This window comes from Polypterus senegalus, chromosome 11 (genome assembly GCF_016835505.1).
Source record: "Polypterus senegalus isolate Bchr_013 chromosome 11, ASM1683550v1, whole genome shotgun sequence".
In the NCBI taxonomy this organism is placed as follows: domain Eukaryota; kingdom Metazoa; phylum Chordata; class Cladistia; order Polypteriformes; family Polypteridae; genus Polypterus; species Polypterus senegalus.
In genome coordinates this window covers 36,775,840-36,794,626 of record NC_053164.1, presented here as the reverse complement: position 1 = coordinate 36,794,626, position 18,787 = coordinate 36,775,840, and the positions used below count along the sequence as shown (strand labels likewise).

Sequence of the window (18,787 nt, the reverse complement as noted above, 5' to 3'; positions counted from 1 at the left end):
CCTCTCATTAAACTTGTATCTCGTGAATATCGTATTCGTCTTAGGCATGACAAAACGCCAGCGGCAGCATGTCTATGAACTTAATTTAAAGTTAAGCTTTACACCTTGCTTTCCTATTCGTTTGCATAAGCACAGTCCTTCAACCGCAATATCGTATTCGTCGTAGGCATGACAAACGCCAGAGTGTCTGTAAACTTAATGTAAACTTACGGTTTATACCGTGCTTTGTTTTCACAGTAGCTGCAAGTTATGAATATGCTTGTTTGCGTCACTCGCTTCATATTCTTTCGCTGCCTTCTCAATTGTGTAATGCGTTTTTTGATGAATCAGTGAGTGAGTGAGTCAGTCAGTCAGTGAGGGCTTTGCCTTTTATTAGTATAGATTACCTCACTGTAAACTTGATACAGTTATAATATTGCACAACCTGAGCCACTTTATAAAGCACGTATTTACATATGATGATGATATCATTTTTAAGAAGAAATGCAGCAAAATGTTTATTACATTATACAGATAAAATGTTAACATAATTTAAACAATTTATATTGTTTAAATTAAACGTGAGGACACAGTGGACAGCAGTAGCAACGAGCAGGTGCCCCATTAAGGGACTGTTCCTGCCTTACACTGTATGCTTGCTGGGACTGTCATGACCCTTGATGGATTGATTAAAATAATTAAACATGTACTACGAAGATATTTCAATGTTCCTTAAGTTTTGAAGAATCGACATTTTCATCTTACAGATGGCTTTACATCTGTTACAGAGCAGATTGTGTGGCGATTGGGTATTTGGAGAAAGAAAAGGAAGGACAGACTTTGGGGGTTAATACGGTTGAAGGTCGCGCACTGAGCAGCAAGCATCTTGCGTGAGGCAGTCTCTGCACAGGGCGCCAGCTTGTCACTATCACTGTGCCACCGTGTTCCCATGTTTAATAACGTGCTTTAATCCCTATCATCATGAAAATATCAAGTATACATCTCGGTATTTAAATTATTCAGAGATCTATAATATCACGAATGTAATGGATTCTGTGTCCTGTCGGAGGAAGAGGAAGCCCGTTTAAGAACCACGTACTGATTCTCACACACAGAGCACATCGAAAACATATACAAAACAAAGCATTTAACGTACTACTTTAGTTGCGATGGGACTTGAGAAACTAGTAAATCAAATGATTTTAAGATGAAGTTAGATGTTCTACTTTAATGACAAAATAAACTATGTGATAAAAGTGGAAATTTCGAGATTAAAGTTGACATTTTGAGCTTTTTTACCCACTATGTGCCTATTTTTTCTCTGTACCCTAATAAGCTTCCATGTGACTCTCAGACGATGGGCTGACTTGCCTTTTCATGGCAACTTTGATATTTGACAACTTCTTATTTATTTCGGGCACTCTGCGACTTTGTGAACTTGAACTTTCATGTTTCTTTTTCACTCGATCTGCTTCCTTTTGTTGTTTATACCACTGTTTAAACCAACATATAGCAGTACTTTTTCTTTGCCTCCACTTGGTATGCACTGAAATTCTTCTGTTTTTCCCCCGTGCTTTTGCCCTTGTCTTTTCACAGAACGCTGAGCTTAAGGGCTGTTCATATTGATTTGCATATTCAAAGAGGCGTAATTCTAGGAGTTGGGGAGTGGTAGCAGGTATGTGCACGTGCGTTACTTTTCACGATGACTGGCATTTATGTAGCGAAAGAATGTGGAAGTTGGCGTACACACAGATTTATGCATCTGGATTTTTTTGTGCATACAAACATTTATGCTTTTGCCCATATGCTATGTCACATTAGTGTGAATTCTATGCATGAGGCCCCTGGAAAGTAGCCAGTAAAGGAGAGACCACACAGAATCATGCTGTAGCAGAAAAGACAGCATGGCTAAAAGTTATTCCAGGAACAAACCTAGGCAGCAGCAACTTTTTGTGTAGCCATTGTCAGATAAACTGCCAATAACTAATCGGGTTCTCCAATTATACCAAGTGCTGTCCTATCATCTCACGATTCTTCATCCCATCCATGTGCACATATGCTGAGATCAACAGATGCCTGTATAATTTATGATGTTCATGATTTATCATTTAAGCATTTTATCATTCATTATCATTTTACCATTTTAAGTTTGTGATATGTTGTTTAAATATGACAGAGAATTTTTTTTCTGAATGCACACCAGCAATATAAAAAAGTGGTGCTGTGGTGTTGGCTAAATTCAAGTTTCTTGTTGGTATAATGCTAAAGTACATATTCTTTAAAATGTTTATGCATTAATGGCTCCATAAAAATATAATTTCAAATTTTTGAACAAGAAATTGCTAACTGCAGAAGGCTCAGTAACACAGTCTGTTGTGCTGCACTCTCACAGAGTTCAGGGCTTACTTAGGTTTTTGGCTTTAAGACATTGTGTATAATTATCATGTGCTTGCTCTTTCTGTGTTCATATGGATTTCCTCCCAGTGTCAGAGCACAAGCATCTCAAAATTTTTCAGCTGGGAGTCAATTTGAACAAGAGGTTTTCTACAGGTGCCTGTGTACGAGCACGGGGTCTGTTAAGGTTTGATGCTTACTTGTGTGTATGATCCAGAGTAGCATAATGCAGGTACACCAACATGAACTGTGGCAGGACCCCTCCTTCTTCCATTGTGGCATGCATGTCTTCCTGGGAAGACACTTTCGTAGCCTTTCCCCAGTGTTGCTAGGGTCCCAAGACCCTAAACTTAGAAGAAAAGGGTGTGGACCTTTTTTTTTTTAATTTAATCAAGAAGACAAAAATAAATTGTCATTAACAGTTTAGCCATAGATTCACTGAGAGTAGTTTCATATTGTTGCGCCATCTTTAAAATTTGCTTCAGGTGCAACCTCCTACCTCATGGTTATATACGTATTAATTATGAAGAGTTGACTGCCCTAACATGGTGATTTGTGAAGTAAAGCAACAAGACCCAGTTCTGAACCATATAATAATCATGCAAATCTTACTGTATTCTGAAAATCCTAAAGTTGAAATGGCATTTAGAAAGTAAAAGAATTAATGAGGCCAGTGTGATGTGATAGACTTGACTGTGATATGTGTCATAAAGAAATTGCTCTTAACATTAATTCCCATACACCACTACATTAACAGCGTTAGCAGTTGTAGATTATTAAAGTAGCTGTAATATTAAAATGCTGAAATCAATGAGGAATCCCTTAAATATATTGATAATTTGAAAAATTCAGTTCCTTGAAAATAGTATTTTTTTGCATAGAATTATTCTGTTTATGAACAACTAATTTACAAATCCAGACATCATTACTATGAACATGGAGAGAAGGCTAATAAGCTTTTAGCTCAACAAATTCACAAGCAAGAAGTCAAGAAGTACGCAACGCAATCTCGGTAATCACTAACACGAACGGAGATAAAATCATTGAACACAAAAATATAATGCACACTTTCAGAGACTATTATAAATCCCTATATACTACTGAGTTTAAAAAAGACAATATACAATCTAATGCATTTCTGGATACATTACAGATACCACAAATAGACGCTTTTAGTGTGGAGGAACTTGATAAACCTCTGGCATTATCAGAATTACTAGATGCTATAAACTCACTCCAAGGTGGAAAAGCAGCAGGCCCTGACAGCTACCCTGCAGAGTTTTACAAGAAATTCTCTGCTCAGCTAGCTCCCCTTCCTATTAGCAACATTTACAGAAGCCAGAGATAACCAATTTCTTCCACAAACCTTTCGCCAAGCACTAATCACTGTCTTTCCAAAACAAAATAAGGACTTATTACAATGTGCATCATACAGACCAATTTCACTTCTGAATAACAACGTTAAAATACTCTCTAAAATCATAGCTAGAAGGATGGAGAAAGTGCTCCCTCGTAATATCACAAGACCAAACTGGATTTATTAGGGGCCGACACTTATCTTCAAATCTTTAATGCCTGTTTAATGTAATATACTCACCAACTAAATCAAACACGCCAGAAATATTATTATCATTGGATGCAGAAAAGCATTCAACATGATTGAATGGAAATACCTTTTACTACATTGGAGAAGTTTGGGTTTGGCCCGAACATTTGTGCATGGATTAAATTACTGTATACTAACCCAGAAGCTTCAGTTTGCATCAATAACATTTGCTCAGACTACTTTAAACTAGAACGTGGCACTAGACAAGGATGCCCTTTGTCACCGCTGCTGTTTGTGATTGCCATTGAACCACTGGCAATACATTGTCGAAATACTGATCAGATAAAGGGGATTAGCAGAGAAGGACTGGAACAGAAAATCTCATTATATGCAGATGATATGGTACTGTATATTTCGACCCAGAAAATTCTGTGCCTGCAGTCTTAGCAGCACTCACAGAATTTCAAAAGATCTCTGGTCTCAGAATTAATCTGAATAAAAGTGTACTCTTTCCAGTGAATTCTCAAGCATATAATATTAGATTAGACACCCTACCTTTTATCATTGCAGAACAGTTTAAATACCTAGGGGTAAACATAAAGCTCTATATCAACAAAATTTCGTCGTCTGCATGGAAAAAATTAAACAAGACTTGCATAGATGGTCAACCCTTCATCTCACACTAGCTGGAAGAATTAACACTGTTAAGATGAATATTCTTCCTAAGCTCCTTTTTATTTCAAAACATCCCAATATACATTAATAAATCATTCTTTAAGCAATTAGATTCAACAATAACCTCATTTATTTGGAATTCAAAACATCCACGCATCAAAAGAGCGACCCTACAAAGACAAAAGGCAGAAGGCGGCATGGCTCTACCTAACTTCCAGTTTTATTACTGGGCGCAAATATACAGGCGATAAGAACCTGGACACAAATAGAAGAACATACACAGGATTGGACCGCAATAGAAGTAAAATCCTGCAGTGCCTCTTTGTATTCCTTGCTTTTTGCTCCAATAATCACACGTTATCGGCAATATACAAATAACCCAATTGTGCTCCACTCACTTAGAATCTGGAACCAATGTAGAAAGCATTTTAAGACGGAGAAGCTTCTATCTGTGGCACCCTGCAAGAGAACCACCTCTTTCAACCTTCACAAACATATGCAGTTTTAATATCTGGAAAAATTTGGAATTAACTTGCTTAGAGATCTTTATATAGACAACGTCTTTGCATCCTATGAACAATTACATTCCAAATTTAACATTCCAGCTACACATTTTTTCACTATCTTCAAATCAGGAACTTTGTTAAACAGAACCTTCCAGATTTTCCTCATCTTGCACCCTCATCCACGCTGGAAAAATATTGCTCAATCTCAAGGAATTAGACTCCATCTCTACAATATATAAAATCATTTTACAATCCCTTCCTTTCAAAGATCCAAGAGGACACTGGGAAAAAGATCTTTCAATTAATATATCAGAAAAGGAGTGGAAAGTAGCAATGCAGAGAATTCAGTCGAGCTCCATATGCAAAGCATACAATTATACAACTCAAAATTATATATCGAGCACATCTGTCTCGACTAAAACTCTCCAAAATGTTTCCAGTGCATGATCCAACCTGCAAACGTTGCAACCAAGCCCCAGCCTCACTGGGTCACATGTTCTGGGCCTGCACCAAATTAACATTATTCTGGACAAAATTTTTTAATTACCTTCCAGACAGCCTTGGACTCACAATCCCTCCTAACCCATTAACAGCTGTGTTTGGGGTTCTTCCAGAGGGCTTAAAGTGGAGAAGACAAACAAATTGTGATTGCATTCACTACACTTTGGCACGCAGACTTATTCTGATAAACTGGAAGAACCCAAACTCTCCTCTTTAAGTCAGTGGGAAACCGATGTGTTATATTATTTGAAATTGGAAAAAATCAAATACTCAGTTAGAGGATCCGTACAGACCTTTTTCAAAACATGGCAGGATCTAATCAGTAATATTTTAAAATAAGTTTATAAAGCACAGAGAATTTATTAATTTAGGTATAGGTTAAGCCTTAAATTTTACGCCGTTTGGCTTGCTCTCTCTCTCAGGGGTGTGGATCGATCTGTTCTTAACTCAATTCTTCTTTTTGTAAAAACTTGATTGCTTTGTATGGATTGTAATAAAATTAATAAAAGAAAAAAAAAGAATTATTCTGTTTATGCTTGAAATTCTATACATTTTTCTGTATAAGAGAGTGGAGGAGGCTCTTTTTCTTAGGGTATTAAATTCATTTTAATGTGAGCAGTGAGATACTTCACATCTTCTACAACTCTGTAATGGCCAGTGTAATGTTCTATGCTATGGTGTGTTGGGCTGGTAGTATCACTTCAAGAGAGGCCCACCAAATCAACAAGCAAATTGAAAGGGCTGGCTCAATTATAGGGAACAATCTGGACCTCCGAGATGTAGTATCAAATGAAAGAAAGAAAGAGAAAAAAAATCTGAGTTCGATTATGAGCAATGCTAATTATCCTCACTCAGATACACTAATACTGAGTACTTCACCCAACGAATTATTTAGCTGAAGTGTGTCAAGAAACACTACTGGGACTCATTTATACCAACAGCAATATACCTGTAATAATGCTTCATTGCGACTATGAATGCCAAGTCAGAAGTTTTCCTTTTTAATCATTCTGGTGTGTGTTTGTGCATTTATTTATTATGTATTTAAAGAGCTTCAGTAGAAAGGCAAATTTCCACCAAAGTATTTTACAGATATTCAAAAAATACTATACAAGAAAAGACGTGAATATATAACGCTGGACAGAAATTAGTAACCACACCTTTAACCTTCATATAAAAGAACATAAAAAGCAAAATTCTGCCTTAGCACAACTAAACAGGAGTAATATGCAAAGTGCTTGTGAACAAAAAATACAGTTTACATTACAGAGTGCCTTCATTAGGAATTGGACAGTGGGGTTAAACTGAGAGAAAAGGAAAAAAAAGTATCCGTGTCAGTCGAGTACCTTCCTGATCAGAGATGTTATAATTTGCCCTTTGAAATATCCTGCATCTTTATGATTCAGAATATTGTTTGTGTGACACCTTTCCGTTTTATCAGCTCAAAGTTCTATTCCCGTTAAAACATATAGTAAAATAAAAATATTGATATTGCATTTTGACGGTATTTGTAACATGGAAAAAAAAAATTTTTTTATTTACTTATTTTTTTTGCATTATAACACTGCAGCAATTTTGTGTTCTTAATTTTGTTTGAGCTGGTGGAGGCACATATTTGATTGTGAATAATGTGAACAATTAAACAAAACTAAAAATTCCTGGCAGATATAGTTCATATTTGAACCACACTGAACATAGATTTGGTAAAATTGCATTATTAACTGCATAATTTCCACCTGGCAACAGAACTTCTGTTATGAATGCATTTAATATTGGCAATTTTTTTCCTGGCTGCCGCAGTGTCTTTTGTTGGTTCTTTGTCTGAATGTATTGAAGGAATTAAGTGTGTAATAGGACATATTTAATATATTACTTATCTAAATACCCAGCATAAGTAGAATTGAAAGTATATTTTGTGTGGGGTGTTTTTTTTTTTTTTTTGGAGTATGCTTATTTGCTTGAAAAATGTATTATAAGTCATTAAATGTAGCTGCTGACAAGTGAATAACCTCTTCTTTGTTGAATATGTGACAGATTTTCTTTTTAGTATTTTATTCAGGTCTAGAATGCAACTGGCAGAAGTATATTTTGGAAATGATTAATCATATGCAGATTGGAAATGTTTGCAAAGAGTGACGTGTTTTAACGTGTATTTTACATTTGACCTCTTCCCTTTCAGCTAATTAAGTTTTCTTTAAAGAAATTTATGCAGTATTATTTATGACAGCAGCTTGTCAGTATTTGTAAAAAAAAAAACAAAAAAAAAAACACAGTACTAAAGACATTTCTGTTGTCTTAGATGTAAATTTGAGCCTTTTGCTCTAGTATTTTGCATATTATTGCTTTTTTAAACTGATTTTCTGTTTTTTAATATAGTTGTTACAATTATAATCATATTTAATTCTTGCTTTTCACAGCATAAAGTTCCTATCATCTTTGTGTCAGCGCATAAGTCAGCTATTGATTACATACTAGTGCCATTGGCCCTTTTTTGTGTCAATCTGCAGGTCCCCTACACTATCTGTGGGGCTGACTTAAAGTCTGTGTGGTTCAGGTAATTGTTTTATTTACTTTATTAGCCACTTTTTATACTTTGTACTGAAAAATGTTACACATGCTTAATAAGTCAAAATAATGTTTCACCTTGTCAATTAGTTCACTGTTGATCAGCTGTATGTTTTCTTTCTTTCTCTCTCTCTCTCTCTCTCTCTCTCTCTCTCTCTCTCTCTAGATATTTATCAGAATAAGAATTTTTTTCTTAAAGTGTGGTTTCTTTTACCATAAACTAAAAATGAAATGCATATTTTCCCCCATATTTCCTGGAGTTTTATAAGCTAGTACAGTTCCTTTAACAGAGCAACATTTATAAATTCATGAACTGTAGGATTGTAAAACCTAATTAAAACTACTGCGTATAAAATGGAGGCGTCAAAGTGATAATTTGCATTCAAAACATTAATGTGAACAAAAAGCAAAGGACCATTATCTACATTACATTCACTCATTGAATATTAAAAAAAGGCACCAAATGTTGCATTAATGTCACTCTGCCATTATTCATCATTGACATGAAACCTGTGATACAAACAGTAGCAATTCGCTATTGGTGTAGTGCTATTGGATTATGCTAAAGATTTGTATAGAAAAGTTACTGATTATTTGGTGATTAGTGCCTTGAGGTTTTCATTTTTCACTACTTTAAAACAATAATTACAATCATCTAATAAATGCCCTTACCATATTTTATAAAAACATAGTGTGAATATCCTGAACATGTGCATATTTTTTTGCATAGTTTTTAAAATGTGTTTCAAATAATTAATTTATCATATTTTGAATACATATAACGCCAGGCCAGGCACTGCAGTACTGAATTTTAGATTATTACACATATAGCAGGTGTCATCAAATAGATTTGACTTGAGGCTATAAACACTCTTCACGCCAAACCCCAATGTAACAAAGAACCCACTTTCCCCATCATACTCATACTTAAACAGAAACCCTCCTCTGATCACTCCTGGGCACTCATCCCGTCACCCAGTCAGTTAAAACATGTTAAATTTATATCTATACAGGATTAAAATCAATCAATCAATAATGTACTAAATTCACTCTGGTGGTGGTATCACTCCAAATGAGCAAACTCAAATCATTGTAATTCATGTTGTATACTCCAAAAAAAAAATGCACTGAATAGCCACAAGCTACCATTCAAAGTTCAGGTTTGTTATCAAAATGAGTTAGAAAAAATGTTTGTAAAAAATGTCTTAAGGTAAAAAGTCACACTGAGAATTGTCATTTCAGTGGGGAATGGTTTTATAATGCTGTTATTTGGGAATTTTCTGGCAATATCTGATCTGCAATAACGAAGTCACTGTCATAAAAGAGTACATTGTGAGGTGCATCTTCAGAAGCATGGCTTTTTCAGTTAATCTTTTCATTCAATCTGTGGCCTGGAAAGGAAAGTTGAAGTCTTAAAAATAAGGGATGATCACAACAGAAAATTCTCAGCTGTTCACTAACTCAACAAGAATGAGCAACAAGTGCTTCACTGAAACTGGTGTATTAAAAGTATGCATTATAACCATTTTACTAAGGCTTTCTAGTGATAATATTATTGAATCTGTGAACTGGGTACATCTGTCAGATGCAATTACTGTACATTGTGTTCATGTTTGGCAGAGAAAGTCTGGTGATTGTCAGGCTGGTCCTACTGTATATTTGCAGAATTTGAGAAGTCAGCAGACAACACACATGCCTTAACTATGTTGAACTTAATTTGTGTTTGAGTGGAATTTCTCGCCAGAGTAGCTAAAAGTGGGTCAGTTTCAGCACATCTTTTATTATAATCATTAAATTAGATACATTTTATTAATCCCATGGTGAAATTCAGAATGAAGTGCTTTTTTCAATCTTACTATAATAATATGCAATACATACTGTAATCTATTAGAACTGGCACAAGAAAGGAATTCTGAAAAAGTCAAATTAAAGTAGGTTTTTTTTTTTACAAAATTGTATTAGCATTGGATATCTCTGTTGGTATAAAGCATTCCATATGTTTGGTGCATAACGACAAAATGCCACCTCACCTCTTGTTTTATACTGTACTGAGCTTTTGGATTAATGAAGCATTTTTGAGAGATCTAAGGTAATGGACGGGACGGTAAGGGGGCAGGCAATCCAAGATATGTTCAGAGGTTTATATTATTAAGGGCATTTTAAAATGAGTTCTAATAATAATAATACAGTTCTAAAGGACACTAGTAAAATTTTCTTTTACTGGATAAGATTCATACTTTTGAACTAACTGAATTTATCTTTTCTAGGTAATCCTGTAAGGAGTTCAATGAAGTAATCTAGATGGCTAAATGCAAAAGCTTTATTTAATTTTGTAAGAATCCTGAGATGTCATAAGATGTCTTGCAATATTTCTTAAATTGAAAAATGCTATCTTATTAGTTTGGTTTATATGCAGTTTGAAGTTTAGATATGCATCCATATCATTCATACGTGTGTGTGTATGTGTATAAAATATGGTGAGCTCTAACATTTATTCCTCTGCATTCTTCAGTTTATTGTTATTTTTTTTTTTTGCACATTCAAAATAATGTCCTTTTGGCATTTAAGCTTTGCTCATTGCCAGTTACCAAAGAATGTATATTGTTAAAAAAAAATAATAAATTATATGAGCCATAACTTGATGCTGTAGGTTGACATACTGAATGATGAGAACAAATAACTGCTTCCTTTCATACAGTCCTAGAAGTATCTTTTAACAGTAGAATTACCAGAGAATACGAGGAAACTTGTAAATCTGGCCCCAGTAACTGTTTAACACTAGAATTACCAGAGCCTTCGAGAAAAATCCAGCCCACCTTAAATCCGTTCGCACCTCTCCGCTAGCGTCTTTTGTCCTGTAAATGTGCCGATTAAGACAAGCAGCCAGCAGCCGGCTATTCCATCCCCCACCGTCACAGAACATTCACTAAGTTTTTCCAGCTCATGCCTTGTTTGATTATCTGGGAGTGAGTGAACTGCTGGAGTTTTAGAGTGGAAATAATAGATCGTTATTTAAAACAGATGCATTTGATATGTGTTCTGTTTCTATAGTAATTTGTGTTAGCACATTGTTAAAACAGAAACTTTTTCATATTTTAGTAATAAATGTTACAAAATGTAGGCATAAACTATAGAATGTGTGAAGCCTGAAGTCCAAAGATCAAATAAACACTTTCACAAAAAGTTCAAGAACGATACAACAGCTTCCGTGGCGTAGCGGTAAGATTTGCTGACTTGTAATCAAGCGGCCACCGGTTCGATCCCCACTGCCTCCTATATATGCCGTTTTCAATAGTGAACTGCTCTTATTGTTAATATTATACAGTACACACATACATTTGGTTTGCGTCTGTAACAGACCATGTACATTTATAGTAATGTACTTGTAAAAGTTACCTTTTTTTTCACATTTATTCTCTCACGATACATACTACCGCCCTAGGGATCTGACGCTGTTAGTTTTTATTTGAAGCTGGGAATAACTGTACATGTGAGTAGTGTTTTGAGGCAATGGAACTGGACATTCTCTGATCTGGAGGGATAAAAGCTGTCACACAAACACTGGTGAATCTGCCACCTTCGTATCTCACCTTAACTTGATTTTTTGCCATTTACCAAAAGTCCTTTATCTTTTAACAAATTAGACATTTTAAAGTTCATCTGTTCTGTTTTTTCCTTTTACAAATTTAAATTTTAATAATTTTAAAATAGAAATCTAAAATATAATTTCCATTTTTAACAACTATTTCTTAGTGGACGCAAAAGCAAATCTAAAATAGTATGCTATAATTAGTGACCACATTGGTATATAGCATAGTTATTAAATAAATAATGTATGCCCCATGTTGATTTTATTGAATTTAAAATATTGTTCAACTATGTGTCTAATAAATAGCTTGGATTGTTGTAACTATAGATTTCTAATTTATTTTATTTATTTTTAATAATTAACAATTGCAGAAATTCTTGTATAATAGCAAGAAAAACTATCTTCTTTCCTAGGGCAAAAAACACTTGAAAATAGCACAGTAGTGAGATGGCAATGTATAATGATTCCTTTTTTCAATGTTTAAAAACACAAATTGGAAATTAACCTCTTCCCTTTACAGCTGTATTTCTAACTCTGTTTTTGTAATTTCAGATCCTTGTTGCACAAGCTTGGTATGATTATAGATCCAGGTCTTCCATCAGAACCAGACTCTGATATGGACAGTCTTCATAAAGCCATCCTGATTTCTGTTAAGTGTCTATTTTTAAGCAGATACTGTGATAGTTTTTTTTTTTTTTTTAGGTCCTTCATGTTGTTCACTTGGGTAATACTTGGTTCGATGATGATAAGCATTGAAAAATCTGTTATGATATTACACACTACATTTTTGCCTCATTGTTTCATCTTAGTCATTTAGAAAACTCCCAGTCCACCTCTTTATAACACAGTGGCAAAAGGGTGTCCTGTTTTTAATTTAAAATATCTTTTTATAACAAAAAAAGATTTAGAGCCTTCTTAGAAGTTGGGAATAGTTTATTAATGTTGTTCTTAAGTAAGCAAAATTGGTCTCTCTTAAACGTGTAGATCCTTTTGAATGTCTGTGTGACCACCCAGTGGGTTATTTGATTCCAATTCATATCTCTCCTGAAGGGTTAATGATGGTATTGACTTTGATATGAACCATTGTATTGTTTATTATGTGATCACTTGTTCTGTACCTTGCTTATTTTAACGGATTCTTGAAAAACAAAAGAGGTGAACAAAAAGTAATTTTAATATAATTGTGTTTGACTTTGACTTGCCTTATGCCTCTACTCTTTTTAAGTATGTTTCTGAAATGCTATCTGAGGGGCAACACCTACTTTTATTCTTGGAGAACATCCATGGCTACAGTAGACGTCCTTCACCAGCTAGCATGCTGTGGCTGTGTTCGATTAAGGAGGCTGTGAGATCTGCCGCCATACCTGATGTTGCTTTTGTACCTGTGGGGGTGGCTTATGACTCTACAGTTGAAGGGAGGATGGGACATGCTTCACAGGTGAAGTAACCATTTATGCTTCTGTAGAGACAGATAAGTGCTTTACATTAATTTACTGTACTAATGTGCCATATGTGTTTTTATGCAATGTTCTCTGAAATGTTTACTCTGTTACTCGACTTTGACCTTCTCACATCATAATAGAAATGTTGTTTCTTTTTTTTAAACTTAAGTAGAAAGCCGTTATTGTTGTTGCATTGTGCTTTCTGCTGGTTAGTTTTCCAAGTTTTCAATGACAGCAGTGTTTAGTGGCATTAAGTACAAGTTCAGTCCTTTGATTAATGCTTCATTTATGAGATGTCTTAAGACCAAATATTAAACGAAAAATAAGAATAGTTAAGAGGTTACTGACTCCTAAACTAAAAGAAAAAAAATCTCAGAGCTACATTTATTTATTTATTTCAGCCACATATAGCTGACATGTGTTTTCTACTAAGAGTATCACACTGAATAAGTACTTGCAATTTTTTTATTGCAGCAATAAAATTATTTCTAGAGTCTGCTTTGTAGAAAATTTAATAAGGAATTGATAAGTTAATAATTAGGAGGATCTAAATAATGTACTTGTTTATACAGAGCTGTTGCTGATATACTACTATAATATACTTCCGTTGTAGACATTTGCATGAATTTGCTTTTACATTGCCCACAAAGCCCTGTGATGGTTCAATGGAAGGGTGGCATGGTTTGTACTTGGGAGGTTTGTGGTTCTGTCCCAACAGTCTTTGCAGAGGTTTGCTTAACAGAAATGATTTTTTATTCTCTCTCTCTCTCTCTCTCTCTCTCTCTCTATATATATATATATATATATATATATATATATATATATATATATACATACATACATACAGTGGAACCTCGGTTTGCGAGCATAATTCGTTCCGGAAGCGTGCTCGCAATCCTTAATTCGTTCCGGAAACGTGCTCGCAATCCAAAGCACACATATATCAAAGCGAATTTCCCCATAAGAAATAATGGAAACTCAGATGATTCGTTCCACAAACCAAAACTATTCATATAAAAATGATTAATATAAAGTAAAATACATAATACAAATTAACCTGCACTTTACCTTTAAAAAGAATCATGGCTGTTGTGAGTTTCTAAACTCATGTGAGATTCCACCCAACGGGACGACACGCGGAAGAGCGTCCCAAAGCAATCGCAGTCTCCCAGTGCTGTAGCAGTTCGCCGTATAAGCGCATCCAAAAAGATCTCAGACATGCTATAAGCGCCTGTCGTCAATGGGTCATACAATGAACATTATAAAGATCCCGCTACAATAAATAACAGCGCTGTTGCTGTTTCAAGCTGAATAAAGCTGGTGTTAAAGTACTGAGACTCAGCTTCGTGTTTTGGGGAGCAAGATGGGGACTCGCACTTCACAGCGCGCACACACACACAGTCACAATGCTGTAGTAAACAGTATACGCTCGTACGGATGTTGACTATATGAGTGAGGCACACAGACTCATACGGAGAATAGGAGACGATTGCCAGAGAGGGAGGGGGAGGGAGAGAGAGAGAGACGGGCGAGCGAGCGTGCGATAAGGAGAGAGAGACGGACGCGCTGGGTGAGCGAGCGAGATATGGAGAGAGAGAGAGAGAGAGAGACACGGTGGGCGAGCGAGATGAGAGAGAGAGACGCGCTGAGCGAGCGAGATGATGAGAGAGAGAGAGAAGAACCACGCTCAGCAGACAAAGTGTATCCATACTACTCGTATTGCAAGACATCGCTCGTTTATCAAGTCAAGATTTATTAAAAATTTTTGCTCGTCTTGCAAAACACTTGTAAACCAAGTGCACAAAGCAGGAACCAATCCTGGGCAGGGTGCCAAACCACCGCAGGACACACACAAACACACTCACACTCCAAGCACACACTAGGGCCAATTTAAAATCGCCAAACCACCTAACCGGCATGTCTTTGGACTGTGGGAGGAAACCGGAGCACCCGGAGGAAACCCACGCAGACACGGGGAGAACATGCAAACTCCACGCAGGGAGGACCCAGGAAGTGAACCCGGGTCTCCTAACTGCGAGGCAGCAGCGCTACCACTGCGCCACCGTGCCGCCCCGTGTGTGTATGTGTATATATGTGTGTATATATATATATATATATAATATATATATAGAGATATAGATACACAGTGGAACCTCGGTTTACGAGTAACTTGGTTTACGAGTGTTTTGCAAGACGAGCAAAAATTTTTAATAAATTTTGACTTGATAAACGAGCGATGTCTTGCAATACGAGCAGTATGGATACACTTTGTCTGCTGAGCGTCATGTGATCACAGCTGAGCTGATGGTTCTTCTCTCTCTCTCCTTATCTCGCTCGCTTGCCCAGCACCTCTCTCTCTCCTTATCTTGCTTGCTTGCTAGCCCAGCACGTCTCTCTGTTTACAGCGCGTGTCTCTGTTTACTACAGCATTGTGACTGTGTGTGTGTGCGCTGTGAAGTGCGAGTCCCCATCTTGCTCCCCAAAACACGAAGCTGAGTCTCAGTACTTTAACACTAGTTTTATTCAGCTTGAAACAGCAACAGCGCTGTTATTTATTGCAGCGGGATCTTTATAATGTTCCTTGTATGACCCATTGACGACAGGCGCTTATAGCATGTCTGAGATCTTTTTGGATGCGCTTATACGGCGAACTGCTACAGCGCTGGGAGACTGCGATTGCTTTGGGACACGGAGTGCTTTTTTTTTTAAAACCTGATCATGCACTTCATGAAAGAAGATAATATGCCTCTTTACAGTTTAGTTTTATCTTGACTTAGTTTAATGCTCACACTATATTTTGTTAGTAATTAACTAAATTATTTAAGAAAATCTCATCAAACAACAATAAAAATGAAGAATTACTATTTATTGATAAAGCTCAAACTGGTTGATTAAATCTGAGCAAAATGTATCTAAAGTTTATAGGGAGTTTTCTTTCTTCTGACGCCTCATTTCATATGAGAATAAAACTAATTTTACCGGGGCTGGGGCTCTTAAACTGTTGTCACAAAAGCTGTTGCTAGTCTATGCTGTGTTTATTACTCCATGGGGTAGACAGTCTTGCAGTGGGGGTGTAAATGCATTTTAAGTAGCTGACATGCCTTTTTAACTTTGCACATTACTTTTTAAATATAAGGCAATTGCTGCATTCTCGTTATATCTGGATTTAGAGTTTGTGGGTGTATTACATGTTTTTTTTTAAAGCTAACTCTTGTGCAAGTCAAAGGGACACATTGTATTGTATATTATTTTTATGATTGTAAAAACAGTCCTGTACTCATAAGTTTACTGAATGCATTGGTCTGTACTGTGTCATAAAATCTAATTTATTTACAGCACCATAGTGCACATTACAAAACTAAACGTTTACTTTTCTGCCACACTTTTGATATACATAGCAGGATATTTCCAAAGTTATGTTTTCAAGTTACTAGAGCCAGCATTTGCTGCTAAGTAGGAGTCAACACTGGGTCAGGCAGCTTTTTATTTTAGAAAAACACTTAACTGATTCACCAAATGCTTTATAGTCTCCAGTCAGCCTGGGTTTCAGGAAAAAAAAAATGTAAACATTAGAAGAATGTACAAACTTCAAACAGACCATAACTATGCCAGGATTTAATTTCAGTCTTGTCCAGTTGTGAAACACCATAAAAATATTCTTAACATTGTTACCACATTACCAAATGCTTTTCTGAATTTTAAACGTCTAGCTTCCTTTATACTGGTTTAAACAAGACCACATCTGACCTAATTCTATTTGTGTTTCTCTTTTTGTCAACACAGCATCAAATGAATCAGGGGATGTATTGTTTTCTGAAAATTGCAATGTCTTCCATATACAGAGGCTTAGGCTGTTCCCGTATAGATTTTGGACAGCCATTCTTGTTGAAAGTAAGACTTGACTACAGTGTTCTATTGAATATTAATCATTATTATCAGCAGTGTAAATGTATGTGTAGTTCACCAGTCTATAGTTGGAGTTTCATTGTTTAAATTCACTTACTCCTAACAATTTGAATAACCTAATTGTTTATTTTTTTTGTTCAATATTACCTTTTCAGTTAGGAGAATTGGATGTGTAGTATACTTTTGTCATTGATTACATAATTGTATTTTTTTAAATTGTTGTATTAGTGTACATCTTCAGTGGTTTCTATACAGTGTCTAAAGTTAATTTCTTGCCACTGCATGGCACACTCCTGTACACTTGCAAACAGCAGAGAAACTTAAAATTGTCAAACACATTGCTACCATTGCACTATTGGAGAAAAAACATATTATTATAGGGAACTGTCCTTGTAGAAATGCAGTTTTTGTGAAATATTTTATTACAGTCTATTTTATTATTACAATCTTTATTTTGTAGACACCTTTATCTAAGGCAGCTTATAAAGCTAAACATTTAACTAATGACTGTGTTTTAAAATAATGTAGAAAGCATTGATATTTGACTTTGGTAATTTCAGTCTAATTTTTTCTCATCTTTCTTTGATCTTAGAATTTCATTTGTAGAAGGAGCCTGTCACCCACTCATTTGTCTCTTCAAGATATCTTTCTAAACAGGTAATATACAGTAAATAAAACTGCCCAAGAAAGTTTCTGAGCTTTATTCAAAAGATGCATTTAATGAAGATTTTATCGTCTAAAATTTGTTTTAAAAAGACTTAAAAATGCTTTAATTATTGAAGCATATTTTATGTTTAGTTCAGAACTGCTGTCAGCAGAAAAACCTTTTGACTGGATACTACCACCTTTGCTGTTTCCAGAATTTGAAGAGCAAGAGCGACATCTTATGGTCAACCTCAGCCGACATCTCTTGTGTTGTAAGTCAATATCATAGTTTTAATTTGAAGATTTTATTTATATATATTAAAATTAATTTAAGTGTTTATAATTTACAATATTTATATAATTAGTGTCCCATAATTCCAAGAACCATTAGAAGCCTAATTGACATTCTTGAAAAGTTTGCTTTCCTTTAGTAAATTTTACCTCTGATTATTAAATAAGCAAATACAATGTTTAGTTTTCTCATAATACAACATACAAATATAAGATATAACTAACTTTCACTTAATGGGGAATAATTGATTTTATTGTATGGGAAGTATGATATGTAATGTAACCTGACCTAGACAATGTTTTTATAAGGATATAACTAGAAAGTGTGAATTAGGTTAAATAGCCTAGTTTCTGGAATACTGTGAAAGTAACGTACTGTTGGAGAATGATCTTCAATAAGGTAGAATTAAAACCCATTTACACAATCTTCCCCCCTTCAATTAGTGCTTACAGTATATCCTCAATGGACTTTTATTTTGTACAATAAATAAATGCATGTAGATGATGTACTTTCAGCATCAGAAGTAAATGCCCTCCTGGGTAATCTGTTGCAAATCGAGTGTAGGATCAGAATTTTGTATTAACAGCATGGAGCCTTGGGTTAGTCCTGCCTTTTGTGTAAGGTACAAACTGGTTGTGGTAGTGTGGTATGGGGTAGTGTTTTGTTCGCACACATTAGGAGTCGTATAATGTCATTTCAGTGTCATAATATACTTAATTCCCATTATGGCCATTGTCTATAATATAT

The 18,787-nt window shown here is 35.3% G+C and overlaps 1 protein-coding gene across 11 annotated transcripts in view; it reads left to right on the top strand.

Moving 5' to 3' along the window:
• The window catches only part of gpat2 (glycerol-3-phosphate acyltransferase 2, mitochondrial), a 121,563-nt gene that overhangs the window by 68,760 nt on the left and 34,016 nt on the right, over positions 1-18,787 (top strand). For all 11 annotated transcript variants that reach the window (XM_039768380.1, XM_039768379.1, XM_039768382.1 and 8 more), the window contains 6 exons: positions 8,019-8,155; positions 12,308-12,404; positions 12,981-13,193; positions 16,981-17,088; positions 17,696-17,760; positions 17,902-18,020. In XM_039768380.1, the coding sequence (XP_039624314.1) occupies positions 8,019-8,155; positions 12,308-12,404; positions 12,981-13,193; positions 16,981-17,088; positions 17,696-17,760; positions 17,902-18,020 (739 nt within the window). The remainder of the gene's footprint in view (positions 1-8,018; positions 8,156-12,307; positions 12,405-12,980; positions 13,194-16,980; positions 17,089-17,695; positions 17,761-17,901; positions 18,021-18,787) is intronic.